At 53.8% G+C, this 16,624-nt stretch overlaps 2 protein-coding genes across 6 annotated transcripts in view; one reads left to right on the plus strand and one right to left on the minus strand.

The window, feature by feature from the left end:
- SH3PXD2A (SH3 and PX domains 2A) overlaps positions 1 to 10,903 on the plus strand; it is a 255,942-nt gene extending 245,039 nt beyond the window's left edge. For all 4 annotated transcript variants that reach the window (XM_018041254.1, XM_018041252.1, XM_018041253.1 and 1 more), the window contains one exon: positions 1,517 to 10,903. In XM_018041254.1, coding sequence (XP_017896743.1) covers positions 1,517 to 3,493 — 1,977 coding nt within the window. In that variant the 3' untranslated portion in view covers positions 3,494 to 10,903. The remainder of the gene's footprint in view (positions 1 to 1,516) is intronic.
- The window catches only part of NEURL1 (neuralized E3 ubiquitin protein ligase 1), a 74,689-nt gene continuing 70,110 nt past the window's right edge, over positions 12,046 to 16,624 (minus strand). For both annotated transcript variants that reach the window (XM_018041612.1, XM_018041613.1), the window contains exons 5-6: positions 14,871 to 15,017; positions 12,046 to 14,375 (exon numbers count right to left, since the gene is read on the minus strand). In XM_018041612.1, coding sequence (XP_017897101.1) covers positions 14,137 to 14,375; positions 14,871 to 15,017 — 386 coding nt within the window. In that variant the 3' untranslated portion in view covers positions 12,046 to 14,136. The remainder of the gene's footprint in view (positions 14,376 to 14,870; positions 15,018 to 16,624) is intronic.

The raw sequence follows: 16,624 nt of genomic DNA on the forward strand, positions 1-16,624 counted from the left end.
TCTGTCTGCAGACATGTCGTAGGCCCTGTCCTGCTCCCTCCCAGTCCATCCTCTAGCATTTGTTCCCCCAGGTTTTGATGAATTCTCTCTAGAGATGGGTCATAGGCCCTTTCCTGCTCCCTCCCAGCCCATCTCCTAGCATATCTGAGACCCCGCTCTGTGGCCAGCGCTACACGTGGCATTCCAGGGGCCAGAGAAGATCCGTGACTCAGCCATTTCTCTTGGGTGGCTCTGTGTAGTAATGGAGTTAAATCCAATACTTCCTGTAAAACCATCAGAAGAGTAATTGGGCAGTCTCTACCTATTGAGGAGGTGATATCCCCAAAGTGGATGTTTTAAATCACATGCCTAGAACTTAGAACTAAATTTCCAAGAGAAATCATCCTCTCAGTGGTGCCTGTGCTTCCAGAAGAGCCTGCAGAGTTCATGGTGTAAGAGAATTGACATTCTTAGGATCTACACAAGCAGGCATTTTGAGTGTGGAGTGGGCAGAGCGAGGGATGAAATGTAGGACCCAAGGCAGGGCAGGGTTTGCCGAGAGCTGGCCTCAGAAGGACTCTCTCCTCCTTCCTCGCTTGCCCCTCTTCCCCTACAGCCAGTGCTCTCAAGCCTCCCTCCTTCTCCCTGGGACCCTTCTTCCAGGAGTGTTCCACAGTTCAAAATTACAGCTGTCCCTCAGGATCCATGGGGGGTTGGTTCCAAGACCCAGATCCTGGGATGCTCAGTGCCCTTACAGAAAATGAGTGCAGCTGGCCCCTGTATCCTGGAATGCGGAGCCTGCACACATGGAAAGCCCTTGGTACAGCCGGCAAGCACACTCCTGGCCTTTCTCCAGTCTCAAGTAGCAGTTTAAAAACAAGCTTCTTGAGTGAGTTTATACTCATGTGGGAATGACTGAGAGCCCCAACCTTCCCATGGGAAACCAACTCAGAGATCTCCTCAGTGGTGGGATTTCAGTAGTGTGAAATGACCATGTGCAGTGGGGAAACCAGGGAGATCTGGTCTCAGGCTTTAACTTTGAGTTCCACTCACCTGCACCCTCCTGTTCTCTTCTGCCCTGAGAGACCCTTTCCAGGGACCCCAAGGGAGGGCCAGAAATGCACGGGCAATTGGGGGATGGGAGTAGTCCAGTGGCAATCTTCTATACAGATGGGTCCCTGGCTAGTGGGGTTTTGTAGGGACTGAGAACAGGGCATCTTCTAAGCATAGCGGCTCAGCAGGAAGGGAAGTGAGGGTCTGTGCAGGAGGCCAGCTCCACCAGGGTGTTGATGGAGACTTGGAAGAACAGGGGTGGGGGCTTTGGAGAAAGGGAATCCCCCACCCTGCAGATGACAGAGACCTGGGTTTGAATGCCAGCCCATCACTTCCTACGTTGGGTCCTGCGCCACTTAGTGGTGTTAGCTTGTCCAGGAAGTGGAGATACTGTCTTCTAGAGCCTAGTGTCAGGGCCTAGCCCACACACGGTCAGGCGCCAGCGAGTCCCCCAGCTCACTGGCCTGCCTGCCCCTTCCCCCAGGTCATCGACAAGAACTCAGGTGGCTGGTGGTACGTGCAGATTGGTGAGAAGGAGGGCTGGGCCCCCGCGTCCTACATCGATAAGCGCAAGAAGCCCAACCTGAGCCGCCGCACGAGCACTCTGACACGGCCCAAGGTGCCCCCGCCAGCGCCACCCAGCAAGCCCAAGGAGGCCGACGAGGGTCCAGCTGGTCCCAGCGAGAGCCAGGACTCCCCTCTGAGGCTCAAGTACGAGGAGCCCGAGTACGACATCCCTGCCTTTGGCTTCGACTCAGAGCCGGAGCTGAGCGAAGAGCCCACAGAGGACAGTGGCTCAGGAGACAGGCGGCCCACCCAGCCCCGCAGGCCCTCGCCCGCCTCCTCACTGCAGCGCGCCCGCTTCAAGGTGGGCGGATCCACAGAGGACGTGGCCCTGGAGGAGGAGACCATCTACGAGAACGAGGGCTTCCGGCCATGTGTAGAGGACAGCCTGTCAGCCAGACGCTCCTCCCGAGACAGCGACTCCCCAGGGGGCTCCCCGCTGTCCCTTGCCAGGAAAAATTCCCCCAAATCGGACTCCCCCAAATCATCCTCGCTTCTGAAGCTCAAGGCAGAGAAGAACGCCCAGGCAGAACTGGGGAAGAACCACTCCTCGGCCTCCTTTTCCTCGTCCATCACCATCAACACCACCTGCTCCTCCTCCTCCTCCTCCTCCTCCTCATCCTTGTCCAAGAACAGCGGGGACCTGAAGCCCCGTTCCGCCTCGGACGCGGGCATCCGTGGCACTCCCAAGGTCGGCGCGAAGAAGGATGCCGACCCAAAGGTTGGGCTGACCTCATGTGCCCGGGCCAAGCCGTCGGTGCGGCCCAAGCCGTTCCTGAACCGCGCAGAGTCCCAGAGTCAAGAGAGGATGGACATCAGCACTTTACGGCGCCAGCTGCGGCCCACGGGCCAGCTCCGGGGCGGCCTCAAGGGCTCCAAGAGCGAGGATTCCGAGCTGCCCCCCCAGACGGCCTTCGAGGGTCCCAGCGAGGGGTCCAGGAGAGGCTCGGCCGACCTCATCACCCTCCCTGCTGCCTCGCCCCCCTGTCCCACCAAGAGGGGGCGGGAAGGGCAGGCCACCTCCTACACCACATGCAGTGCCTACCAGAAGGTCCAGGACTCGGAGATCAGCTTCCCCGCGGGCGTGGAGGTACAGGTGCTTGAAAAGCTGGAAAGCGGCTGGTGGTACGTGAGGTTTGGGGAGCTGGAGGGCTGGGCCCCCGCCCACTACCTGGTGCTCGGCGGCGAGAAAGAGCCATCCGACCCGCCTGTCAAAGAGACGGACACAGTGGCCCCCAAGAGCAAGCAGAACGAGGGCAAGTCAGACAGCCTGGAAAAGATCGAGAAGCGTGTCCAAGCGCTCAACACCGTCAACCAGAGCAAGAGGGCCACGCCGCCCATCCCCTCCAAGCCGCCCGGGGGCTTCGTCAAGACCTCGGGCGCCGGGGCGGTGAAGATGAGGAACGGCGTGCGGCAGGTGGCCGTCAGGCCCCAGTCGGTGTTCGTGTCCCCGCCACCCAAGGACAGCAACCTGTCCTGTGCCCTGAGGAGGAACGAGTCGCTCACAGCCACCGACAGCCTCCGAGGCGTCCGCCGGAACTCCTCCTTCAGCGCCGCCCGCTTGGCAGCCACAGAGGCCAAGGGCCGCCTGGCTGAACGTGCTGCCAGCCAGGGCTCGGAGCCCCCCCTGCTGCCCACTCAGCGCAATGGCATCCCCGTGTCCCCCGTGCGCCCCAAGCCCATTGAGAAGTCCCAGTTCATCCACAACAACCTCAAAGATGTGTACGTCTCGATCGCGGACTATGAAGGGGATGACGAGACGGCGGGCTTCCAAGAGGGCGTGTCCATGGAGGTCCTGGAGAGGAACCCCAACGGCTGGTGGTACTGTCAGATCCTGGACGGGGTGAAGCCCTTCAAAGGCTGGGTGCCCTCCAACTACCTGGAGAAAAAGAACTAATGGGGCTGGGGGGGCGTGGGTCTTTCCAGCCTTGGTGTGGGTGAGCCGGAATAAGACAGAAGGGAAAGGGGAAATGGGAGGGGGTGGGGAGGACAACATGAAGCCTGCAGAATGTGTGGCCTCAAAGACCCCAGCTAGAAGGTGGGGCCTGGCAGGGACCCACACTGAGCAGGGAAGGGGAATGGGCAGGGGTGCCCTAGGCCTGGGGTCAGGGGCGAGAAAGCTGAGCCTCAAGCGTGCACGCTGGGGACTTTGCTGATGGACTCGGCACCATTTGGGACAGGCCCTGTGGGAAACCCGATCTGTGCCTTGGCTGCCAATCTGGAAAAGATGTGGTTGTAGGGGCTTCGCGTGCCCTGCCCCTGCCTAGCCTGGTCTCAGTGGCTGTTAGCTTGGCCTCCAGAGTGGCCCTTGTATCGTCCTAACCTGTATTTGTGAATTATCCTGGTTTCCCAGGGACCACCACCCGCCACAGGTGGGTGTGGTGGGAGACACCACTGGCCCTGGGGCTTGGAGACATCTCTTGTGAGCTCAGGCTGTCCCTGGGCCGGGCTTCCGTCCATGTCTGCGGAAGAAAAGGCAGTTGCCCAGGTGCCAGCAAGGATCCCCTTTCTTAGCCGTCACTGCCGCTGGCCTTGGGAAGAGTGCCCACCTGCCCAGGGCATGCCATGGAGGACCACCAGCTCCAGAGCTCACAGAGGGCGGGCGGAGCCGTCAGTCTCATCAGTCTACAGACTTTCTTTTGGGTATTTCTGGGTGGGCAATTCCTTTGCATGTTTTGGGAGAGGTGTGTTGCTTTGGGGCTTCTATGTCAGGCCTTGGGTTTTTGGTCTTATTTTAGGGGTTATTTGGGGGCCCAAGGGCAGTTAGCCTCATGGGACAGGACGGGGAGAAGGTGGCGTTTCTGTCGTACTCTTGTGGGGAGGTTGGTTGGTTTGTGCTTTGTATTCTTCCTCTCCACAAGCCGAAGTCGCTTCATTTGGTTTCCACTGTGTGGACGGCACCGGCGCTGGCCAGAGGGATTTCAGGTGGGAGAAGCCCCAGCTCCGGACGTGGCGAAGCAAAGATGCTGCTCTCTCGGTTCTTGCGCCACCTCGGCAGGGCAGGACCCTCCCCAGGGAGGAGGGTGGCATTCAGGAGAACAGCGTACATTCTCTGGCCCAGGCAGGGCCCAAAGCGTCACAAGTAGGCAGTGGAGAAGCAGCGGTCGCCCCACCCTGGGCTGAGGGGATCCTGCTGGGCAGACACCACCAGCCATCCCGTGGCCTGCAAGCAATGCCCGAGAAGACGAAGATTCCTGGGCCCGGAGCCAACCCGGGCTTCCCCAGGGGCAGTGCCCCTGTGAAGCGAGAAGGGAGAACGTGAAGTCCCTCTCAGCTCTGGGTGGTATCTTTCAGTTGACGTTTCAGAGACCACACTGGCCTCCCTGAGGACTCATTCTTTGCTGGAAGTAGATTTCCACACGTGCCTTTGATTGTGGACAAATCAGGCTTCACAGCCACTGATTTAGCTGCCAGATCCTGGACCGAGGAGGAAAGGCCCTCCCTCCGCCCTTGCTCCCCACCCAGGCAGTGTATGTTGCTGGCAAAAACAGCCCGGGGCCTGTGCCTCGTGCCCTCAGCCCCCAGCTACCCCCCCTCCCCCTTCCTCACCATACACTGATGCCTGGCAGCTCTAGCAAACTGCTCCCGTTCTTTGTTGAAAGGGCCGTGGTGAGATTTTGCTTCCTTTTGTTTGTTTAAAATTAAAATTAGTTATTTTCTTCTGCTGGACAGTATTAAATAGAGCAGGATGTTGAGTTATCTGCTAGATTGCAGTACTAATGGTAGTATTGTAGTGTCTTTATATTAATATTATTTGGACTTATTTGAACAATAATGATAAAGAAGTGGTTCATTATTTTTTAATTAATGCACTTTAATAAGGTGGAATGGAAAGAAACCCAGAGAGCAAAGTGCATTACTTAAAGATGCAGTATATACTTTTCTCATTTTTAAGCAGCACATATTTATTAAAAGAAAAAAAGTAATTTATGATTATTTAAAATAAAATTTAAAAGTAGAGTGACTGTCGGGTTAAAGGACCTTCCACGTAGCTATCTTCCAGGGGGAGGGCTCAAGCGGCTTCACTCCTCAATGTCTGCACTGAGCCAGTTCAATGCCAGCCAGGCCAGGAAGGAGTGCAGGACCCATCTGCCAAGCACAGAGCATCTCAGTTGGACTGGAGCACAGTGCTCCCTAGAGCCTGCCTTTCCCTGCCCTTCCTCTTCCACTGTACTGCCCTGTGGGGCTCTCCTAGACCTGCCAAGGACCCCCTCTCCTTAATCTCCAGTGCTCTTAAGTAATAGAGCCATTTATAAGTGACCTTCAGGATCACTTCATGCCATACCCTCCTGTTAACTGCAGCCCAAAGACAGGAATTAGCTTTCCGAAAATCATATAGTTAACGGCAGACCTCCCCACCCCCGTTAGAGTTTATAGTGTGGTCATCATGTTTACATTGGGACATCCAGCCCCAAGGATGGCTGGGGGTTGCTCAGGCATCCAGGAAAAGTGGAGAGTGCTGCCACCTAGTGACAGCATGTAGATTTGGGCAGTGAACAGGGATTGCCATGCCCCATCTTCACCCCTTGCCCCTCGCCATCACCCCGACTCACAGCACAGCACAAACCCTGCAAACCCAAAGAAAATATTAATACTTGAAGCAAGAAGGGTGCATGCCAGTCCCTCTCAGTCGTGGCCAGGGGATGCCAGGGCTTGCGCCCCTGGACTCCTAGCCCTGCCCAGGGCAAGAGGGCTTTTCCCTAGAGCTACTGAGCTGCTTTGTGATGTTGGAGGGTACTGCTGGCAGCAGGTAGAGGAGGGAAGGGGCCTGGGGCTCTGACCCATCTGGAGGAAAACCAGATCGGACTAAAAAAGGAAAAAAAAAGAAATCTCAGCAGTGTCCAAACCTAGTTTTCCATTAGTTGCAATTGAAAATGTGAAATGACGTTGTATTGCTGTATACTGCAACTTTAATCATAATGAGCCCTTCTGAGGTCATTATTGAGGTTTATATAATGCCTGAAGACGCATCCTTTGGTGCTTTTTTCTTTCAGTTTAAAGACTTAATCACAAGGGAAAAAGATGTCTTCATCTCTCTCCCACTTTGTAACAGGGGCCTGGCTGGGATCTCTGGCACCCACCATGCTATTCCCACTAGGGCAAGGGACCCCAAGGGCAGCAAGAGGGCGTGGAAGGGACAACCTGAACTGCAGGTGTGCCAGCTGTGACCGGGCCCCCTCGCCAGCCCTCGGCCCCCTCCACCCCCAAGCCTGGCCCCATAGGCCCCTCTTTCTTCCTCCACTGTTCTCCATCTTGACGAAGGCATTATATAGAATCGTTTTAATCACTTTCAGATGTTAGAGCAGCATATTTTACAGGCATTTTATATCCATTGCTTTCCTCAGCAAGGCATGTTACTACTTTTATCATCTAAGGAAAAAAAAAAAAAAGACAAGGGAATTTCGGTCAAGCATTATTTTCATATTACTAGTATTTGCAGAATAGGTGTAGAACTATTTAAGTTTAGACCTTGGTTTGGTAGTTCTTTGTTTTGTTTTTAAGGAAAAAAAAGAAAAAATAACCCCTACTTTTCCTGTTTTTTGTATTTAACTAATATATAATTTTATAAGGTTACTCACTTCCCCTCCCCCTCCAAATACTTTGCATTCTCAATCGAAAATGAAAACAATCTGAGAGACAGGAAAAGTGCAATATTGTCAAGAGGGGTGCCGGGGCTTGTAGGACAGTGCCGGGGAGGGCCAGCAGCCCCATGTGTTGCTAGGGGAGGTGGGGCTCTTGGAAGGAGTCAGCAATGGAGCCAACAGGTGACCTGGGTATAGATATTTTTTTATCCCTCCTCCCCCTTCCCTGGCAAGATGGCAGGGGTCTCTGCCAGAGGGCAGCCCCTTCTGCTGGGTGTTGTCCACCCAGAAGAAAGGGATTCAGGGAAGTGGCATGGGGCACTCGGCCTCCCAGGGCCCCAGCCCTCGGCGCACAGCAAGGACCTCCAGGAACCGCTCCTTGTTTTCATTTCCGTTCTTTTTCAGCCAGCTGCTCAGAAAGACCTGTCCTAAAAATCACCCTCAGCAGCCCTCTCTCACCCCAATCTCTTGATGTTTGGGCCATGATCCTTTTGATGTATGTTTGAGTTTTTCTAAAACTATGTAACCTCAAGTTCAGTTTTATGAGCAGGAACCCTCAGTGTAACCAAATCCTTCAGGGGGGTATGTGGGTGCCTTGAGCCTAGCATCCTCCGGTGACACCAGTTCCCACAAGTCTGCAGCTGGGCCTGGCGCTGAGCCGGGGCCACCCATTCATCTCAATGACTTCAGCCCGAGTGAGGCGTGATCCTGCCTCTGCTCAACACCCCAACAGTCCCCAGAAGATCTCAAAAAAATGTGTTGGAGAAGCCTGCGGAGGTCCCTGCGGACATAACTTCCCCCAACAGGTACCAAGCTGCCACCTCCTACCCAGGTGCTGGTAGAGAGGGCAGGATGGGAAGTCTCTGGGTCCAAGCCCTGGGAGCTCTGCCCCTCAGGGTGACAGGTGCAACCTCGCTGGCTCATCCCTTCCCCCTCCAGTACTGTACACTTGCTGCTCCAACCCATTTGATGAATTTCTGTACAAATATGGATCTGGTGCCCAGAGTGGGACTGTGCCCCTATGGGTGGGTGTGTCTCCTTGGAGTGGATACGTCTATAGGTCCAATTTTCGAGACGATGCAGTGCCTGGAAAGAGAACCATCCACATTGCTAAAGAATTAAGATTCCCTCACTTTTTTGAGGGCTGTGTGTTGCTGAGTAAGTGCATTGTGCATGTGGTGTGTGTGGGGGTGTGTGTGTGTGTGCGTGCGTGTGCACGTGCACACATGAGAATGCATATGTGCGAGTGTTGGTCATTTCCCACTTGAACTAAATAACATGGGGTTAGAGGAAAGAGATACTGGGCAAGCTGTCTCCATTGAACAAGTCCTTGGCATTGGGCAGGCCCCACGGGACTCACAGCTTCTGGCAGCAAGTGTATGTGTTATTCACACACATAATTCTGGCTGGAGAGTGCAATGTGTCTTTTTTTTTTTTTTTGGTAATTATTTTATTATTTAGTTGGAAACTTCACACTGGCATTAACAGATCTAGCAGAAGCAGCCTAGGCCATTGTCCCGGGCTCCAAAATGAAGACGTGGAAAGGAGGCGCCGCTGGGTGTGGAAGTGCCGAGGGGTTCAGACAGGGCCACCACCTGCAAACACGTGTCTAGCAGGCTGCCTCCCAGCCTCTGCCGTGCATGTCACCACTGCGGGAACCCCCGTGTCCTGCGAGCTGCTTGCCCTCAGTTCTTGTGTGGCTGAGGGTGGGTCAGGCTGGTCGGGGTGAGAATTCTATCACCTGCCTGTGTAGGCACATCACCCCTGATCTAGACTGCCAGCCCCAGCTGAACACTTCACGGGGTCTTGCCCCCAGTCTCTGGCTGGGGGTGGCCTCTGGTTCTCAAGTTCCGTGATCACAGCCAGTGACAGAACAGGGTCATGACCTATAGCTTCATTTCAGGAGGAACGGCCCCACTGATAATAAAGTCCCTCCCCGTTTTGTCCTGTGCACCTGGGTCCTCAGGCCGGAAGTTGGGCGCATTGGTGCTTATAGACTGGGTGGAGGGCTTTGCCTTCCTGGGCCTTGATCCCAACCTGCATGTAAAGTTGGTTTTACCATGCTATCCCCGCCTTCCCCAATCCTATCTTTCTAATCTTGAGTTTGCACTTGACAATCAGCTTCCTCTCCCATCTCAGAACTTAGTGGCCTTAGAGAATAGGTCCCTGTGATGAAGGTCCCTCCTTTGCTCTCATTTCCATCCTGGCTAATGGGCTGGACCTCAGGAGGCAAGAAAGAGAAAGAAAGAATTATCGTTTTAAAGCAAAAGTATGGATCGAGCATGTTGGAAGTAAGTGAGAGGCACGTTGGCGAGATGAATGTGTGAGAGACTGGGGTGGCTGGGGTTTTCCATCCCTTCCCCGGGAAGGCGACTCCCAGAAGAGGATGTCTGCTAGGCAGAAAGGGAAAGGAGTGAGGAGGTTGAGTCAGGATTTAGAGTCTGGAGTTTTGTCTTTATTAGAAAGAAGGAAGAAATGAATTCTGAGTGTTTCAGAAAGAAGCGAGCCAGTAGGGAGGAAACGATTCAACACCCAAGGGCCCAGCCAGAATAGGCTGGGAAAGTCTCAAGATTTGGCTGTATAAGAAGCTGACCGGAAAAACTGCTAGTTGCTGGACCACAAGCTGGGTCGCCAGCATGTTCTCAACGGTCACTGATTTACTTTGTAGAAAGCCAAAGTTGCCAGCAACAAACCAGTCTTTGGAGAACATTCCTCCATCTCTTAGTTTCCAAGCTGGTTTTGCCCACCTGTCTTTGTCCAATCCAGAACTGGCCTCTCAAATTACTTGAACCAGAGACCAGTAAGCAGAATGGTTCATGCAGTAGGGACCCACCATCCCCAGACTGAAACCTCAGGGTCCAGACACCATCCAGCATATGTGGGAGGAGGGCAACCTCATTTGCTCTTCTGTTGAGGCCAGTTATTCTTGAGTACCTAACGATGTCTATGGTGTTTCAGTTTGCTGAGCCTGCCTCACTAGTGTGACTCAGAAGATGGTGCAATGCAGTCATCATGTTAGTAGCCTGTGAGCAAGGGATACTGCTCTTGAGCATTTCAGAGACAGAAAGGTAAACAGAGCCTCCATTCTTGGATCTGCAACTTGGTCTCTGTAACAGGTTTTCTTTAAATCCAGGACACAGGATGGGAAAAGGGTTTCACTGTCAGTTTATAGGAAATCTGCAGGAAGGCGACTTCTGAACCAGGCGGGTGTGAGTGGCAGGTTTGTGAAGCATGGGTTTGTGGACTGCATGGTTGCATGTAAGCTAGCTGGATGTCTTTGGGGCGTTCCTCACAGTGTCCACGCAACCTCTCCCAGCTCCTAGTGGGACCTGTGGGGCTGAAGGAGATCATTCCCCTTTCTCCCCTCAGAGAAACTGAAGAAAAGGATATTGAATTCAGTGCAGTTTGAGTGCTAAAAAAATTTCCAGGCTCAATGGTGGTGCTAAACTGTCTCCATGTTCCTAATATTTTTAATAGTGGGTTTTTTTTTTCAGTTGTTCTCATCAGAAAAATGCAGTGTCCTTGGGGAAAGGACCCAGCCCCTTGACCTGCCACTTTCCAGGTGTCCTTTATCATTCTGACGGGACTCTTCGGTCTGCAGAGAATATTCTGTCTTGGCATGCTTCTAGACTGTAAGATTTGGGTTGTTTTGTTTTGTATTTTATGTTTACATGCATCTTGTATTTCCCCAAAAACTAAATAAAGTTTTTGCCTTTTTAACTGAACAGAATCACCTCCTGATTCTCCCTGCCACCAGAAAAAACATACAGCTGAGTGGCAAAAGTCACATTAGGCCCAAATGAGGCATGAACTTCAGGGTCCGGGCCCGCTGAGGACACTGGAGGGGTGGGGGAAACATGTAAGCTCCCACCCTTGCTGGTGGGAAGCATGCTCAAGCTCCCCAGCCTTCCCCCGCCTTTGGAAGGCTTTCTGGCCAGTGGCCCAGGCTTTTAGAGGTACAGACCTTGGCGCCACCAAGACCACAGCCAGTGGGTTTCCATGGCTCCTCAGCTTGGAGCCCCTGACCCTCCCCTACTTTTGCTGGACTTCAGTAAGCAGGGCTGAGCAGTCCTGGTGTAGGAAGTGGCCCATGGCCGTTCAAGGCCAGGCAGAGGCTGGCCAGCCAGAGCATCCTCCCAGGAGAGAGGGCAGGAAGGCAAGCATCCCGTGCTCCTCTGAGGCTCAGGCTGCCAAATGAGCTAGGTCCCTACATCATGCCTGGACCCGCTCTGGCACTCCAGCTTTCACAGCCACCTAGATGTACTCAGCCCACTTGGGAAATTTTTCCAAAGGTCCCTAGCCAGAGGCCTCCCTTTCTAACTAGCTGTGCCACTCATTTGGCATTAGCCTCTGCACCCACCAGTGGGCACGCAGCTGAACTCCCAGCCAGAGGCAAGAAGTCTGGGCTTGGGGGAAAGGATGGGCAGGCTCAGTTCTGGGGAGCTCAGCACAGCCCCTGCCATCCTCCCTTTAGCCCCTAGGTGGCGCCACCCCTCTACAAAGGTTACACACAGGTTCAGATCCAGCTCAGCCTTTCAGAGCTTCATGGACTTCTGCAGCTCCTGCTCTTGACAGATCCAGAGACCTGCAGTCACGGAAGGGCAGTGGCTTCTCCTTTTCGGCTTACAGCGAGGCTCGCCTGGCATTCTGGCCTCTGTTGTACAAGCCCCAGACCATGCTCCAGCCACCTCCCCCTCCCCGGCTGTCTCCAGGGAGTCTTTTCTGATTGTTGGCTCCCCTCCGAAGCAGGACACCTGGCCCTCTTCCTCCACACCTCCATCACCATCACCACCCGCCCCCGCCACACACACACCAGCCCGCCCTTCCTCCCTCCCCAGCCCTCCATACTGCACAGCACAGCCCTCAGGCTGGTACGAAATCACCTTTATTCACAATCACGGTGATCCAAGCTCACAAAGGAGGCAACAGCTACCTTCACACTAACAGAGACAATGGGATGGATGGCTTTTTCTCCCTGACCCTCAGGCCACGCAGCCCCTGCACTTAGGAACTTCCCTTGCCTCTGGGATGGGCGCCCTGACTGCTTGGGGCCACCACCAGCCCCATCTCACCCCACTCCCACAGAAGAGGTCTATGGGGTCAGTAGGGAGCAGAGACCCATGGCAGAATGGTGACTTCCCAAAGGTGCCCTGCAAGGCAGGTACACACAGGGCCAGCCTGGCATCGTGACCCCCCTCCCTGTGCTTCCCACCACCCCACCCCATAGCAGCCACCACCAAAGAACCCCCTGAGAGTCACAAAAAAGTCTTCCCACACCCGCAACAATCATTTTACAGAGGTGGCAGCTGAGACCCAGAGCGACTGTGACCTGGCCAAGACCACACAGCTGGTCAGTGGCCAGGTCTAGAATCCCATGCTCTGCAGGCCACATAACAAAGCAGTCTCCACTGGGTGTAAAAAAGCCATCTGAGGGGACAGAGGGCTGGAGGCTCAGGGAGACTTGCCAGGACTCCGAGAGGCGGCCCCAGCCCATGGCCTACCAGGACAGGTGTGCAGGGCTGAGATGACTATAACCTAAGAGCAGCCCGGGGTCCTCCCCCACTCCAAAATCAGGGCCAAGAAACTGGAGGTGCTGGGACCCATCCCTTCTCTCTCCTGGGGGAGAGAGTGCCTACAATGACGAGACCAGCTGGCCTTCCCTCCCCCAACCTGCCCAGACCTTTCCATGTCCTTACAGAGTGGGGAACTCGGGCCTCCCGATGTGTATGAGCCAGTTACGATACCCAGGCTCCAGCCCAAGAAGAAGGGCATTCTGTGGCTCCGGGTGATCTGCTAGTCCCAGGGCACTGCAGAGGCTCTGCTGCCCTCTCTAGAAAGTGGACACAAGTTGCCAGAAGGCGTCCCGACTCGGCCCCTTTTTATGGAGTCCTATTTCATGGCAAGCAGAGATGGCTATGGACTCGTGTGCTGGAGTTTAGGGCAGAGTTTAAGTGATGACAACCTCTGCTGGCCCTCCAACCAGGCACTCCATCTACTAGGGCAGCCTTTATAGGAGTCTGGGGGGTGGCAATTCACTCCCCCTGCCCAAACTAACCCCTACAAACCCAATAAATAAATAAATAAAAATACAGGGGGGAAAAAAAAAAAGCCATTCTTACTCCAGGAAGTCCTCTACTCCCAACCCAGGATCCTGGCCTCTCCCAGGGATGCTAAAGCCTGACAGAAGACCTACCCTGCTCTCCAGCCCACGCCAAGGGGCCGCCCCCAAGCAAGAGCATCCCCGAGCCCACTGAGGCAAATAGGCCATGACCAGGAAGGGGCCCTCCATGCCTCAACCAGGTCAGGGGGCTAGCAACCCAGAAACCAGAGGCTTCTGTGGCCTGTCTGTCCACCCATACAAGGTGAGTGGAAGACAGGCACAGCACAGAGGCGGCAGCCCTCCTGGGATGAGAGGGATCCACTGGCAGTCTCACCCTTGGCTGCCAGGCCCAAGGGGCAGGGAAAGAAGGAAGGAGACAGTGGGGGAAGGTGAGAGCAGGGCAGCAGCCCAGGCTGTGCACTGCTCAAGGGCAGCTGGCTGAGGGAGAAAACGGAGGCTGAAATCCAGGTCCACACTCCACTAGCGAGGCCGCGTGTCTGGGCTCAGGGACGCATCTGCCCAGAGGATGGGACACACTTTCTAATGTTCACAAAGGTGCCACATAGGCTAAAGAGACCTCCTGGGAATCTACCCCAGGCAGGAAAGGACCAGGACAGGCTAAGACCCCCCCTGCTTTAGCCCCTCAGCCTGCAGGGAAGAGCTGCAACTTGCTTCTGCCCCCATCTCCCAGCCTGACACCCCTTCCTCCCCAGACCTCAGGGGCTGTTTCCCAAGTTTAATGAGAAGGGGAAAGAATTTCCAAAATGAGGAAGTAGAGAAGGGGCCCTGCTGACTTGCGCCTCAGCTGGAGCCGGGCCGGAGTCGGAGGAAGCTGGGGACTGGGTGGGTCCGTGATGGCTAGGAGCTGCGGTAGGTCTTGATGATGTCCTTGATGGGCCGGCGGCAGATGGGGCAGCAGGCGTGCAGAGCCTTCTTGAGGCGCAGGCCACAGGCATAGCAGAGGCACATATGGCCACACGTGTAGATGACCGTGTCCACCGCGTGCTCATAGCAGATGGTGCACTCATCGCTCCACGGGCCCCCGCCTGGGGTCACTGGTGATTCGGGCAGACTCACTGGTGAGTTGGGGGCTGTCCCTGGGGACACGGGACAGCAGTGAGGGGGAGGCACGAACCTGGTCCCAGGTTCATGAAGAAAGCCCTGGCCTCTCCTCCATGGATCGGGATCAGCCTGTCTACCTTGCCACCCACCTCCTGGACACAAGAAGAAAAAGGATGCACTCTGGACAGCCCCACTTCCGACCCCTCTGTGCCCAGACCAGGGGCCAGGGTGTCCGTGAAGCAATGAGAAGAGGCAGGAAGGATGGAGGCCCAAAACCCACTGGGGGAGGCCCCACTGAGCTACTCTCTGGGGTTCTTTGTGCTCAAGAAGTCCTCTGGAGAAAGCCATCCAGCTAAGGGACAGGACAGGATCCAGCTCAGGAATCACCACTCAACCTGGGTTCACTGGGCCCATCTCCAGCTCCTCCAGGGCCCCGTCTGCAGACCTGCCTCAGCCAGGGTGGAGGGCAGGTCCCTCGGGGTGGAAGGGCTGACACGGTCACATGGAACCAAAGGGGCCAGCCTACTTACCTCCAGCAGAGCTCCCCAGAGGGCCAGAGCTGCAGGTGCCGAGCGAGGGGTCAGAGAGGCGGATGCCCAGGGTGCTGGGGGAGGTCGGTGTGGAGGCGGGGGAGCAGGGGAGCGATGGGATGCCCCGCTCTGCCAGGATGGTAGAGCCTGCAGAAAGGAAGGGAAGGAAGGAAGGTGGGACCTAGACACTCAGAGGCCCACTGGGGGAAAGCTCGAGTTTCCATCCTCTATTACGTTCCCAGGAGAGAAACAGGTGGTGCAGCCTGACCACACAGCCCAGCCACTAGGCTCAGAGACCAACTGAGCCTTTGCCCTAAAGAGCTAACTGTCCAGGGAGTCTCTTGGGGCTCTCCTCAGTCCCTTCCTCCAGCCAGCCTTGACTCCCCCCACCCCACATCTCTATCCAGCACTGACCAGTCATACACACCATGCATGCAAATAAGCAAGCACAGAGCCTGGGAAATTATTTATTCTTTGCCCAGGAAAGTAACTTTGTAATGTTTCCCTATTTAAACCCTGAGCTTCCTGAGAGCAGAAAGCCTGACTCACCTGTGACTTTCCCACAGGCCCTAACATAATGCCCTACACACAAGTAAGTGCTCAATGAGATGTTTTTTATTAGTAGTTATTCAGTCTAATTTATTCAATCTAATTCATTTAATAGCCACTGTTTCTAAGAATATTTATTAGCTATCCACAGGATTTCTCTTAGTAGTGTTAACACATTTTAAGTGAACTATCATCTCCTTCTTTCAGAAATTTATACCTATTTGCTTTTCTTGCTTTATTGCACTGGTTAGCATTTTCAGAATGATACTATACGGCATCTCCATCACATTCTTGATTTTAATGATAATGTTTCTAATGTTTCACCATGAAGCATGAAATCGGCTGTAGTTTTAGGGTGAAGGAAATATCTTTTCATTCTTAGTTCACTTAGGCCTTCAACAAACCAAAGCATTCTTCTATGAAGTAAATAATCATCCTTCCATACATTGTTACTGATTTGTTTTTCCTTTAGAGTCAGGATCCTCTATCACCACTTTGCTAGTCAAGATGTTCAATTCTCCAAACAGCTCAGGAGCACACTGTTTAGCATATATTAAATTCTGAATGATTAATCTTCAATGCCCACCTTGGCCTACTTCCCTCTCGGGACATTTAAGTCCTGGGGTTTTTGTTTGTTTTTTAAGCTTCTCCTTTGCTCTAGTCTAGTAAGCCTCTTTGAGCAACAGAAGCTTTACTGAAAAGCTACTTAACTATTATTAGATGGTGCTGATGTAAGAGACTATCTTGCCTTTATGTAATATCCTTTATCTGAGGAGCAGTGTCTCCTGGTGACTGTAGCCAAATATCTTTGTACTTCAGCCTGATTTTTTTTTCTGCACACCTGGTTTCTTTTTATTCCACCTTGAATTTTTAAGCCAATTTCTTTCCTTTCTGATGTCTTTTTATCTAGCCTGATTTCTTTTCACTCTTCCCTGACTTTTCTTCCCTTAATCCTAATTTCTTAGCACCCTAGTCCCATTTCTTTTCATTCTTTTTTCAATTCACTTTACACTCCATCTTCACTTGGTCTTTTTCCAGAGGAGGAAGTCTCCACTGATTTTACCTGATTTCACAAAACTCTCATGCACTCTCACAGTTACCAACAGCACTGCATACACAAATACACATGCATTTACTCACAAGTGCCTAGACACAGTACGCCAGTCTCACGGTGTTACTCATGCTTACTCACATACACACTTTAT

This window comes from Capra hircus, chromosome 26, assembly GCF_001704415.2.
Source record: "Capra hircus breed San Clemente chromosome 26, ASM170441v1, whole genome shotgun sequence".
In the NCBI taxonomy this organism is placed as follows: Eukaryota; Metazoa; Chordata; class Mammalia; order Artiodactyla; family Bovidae; genus Capra; species Capra hircus.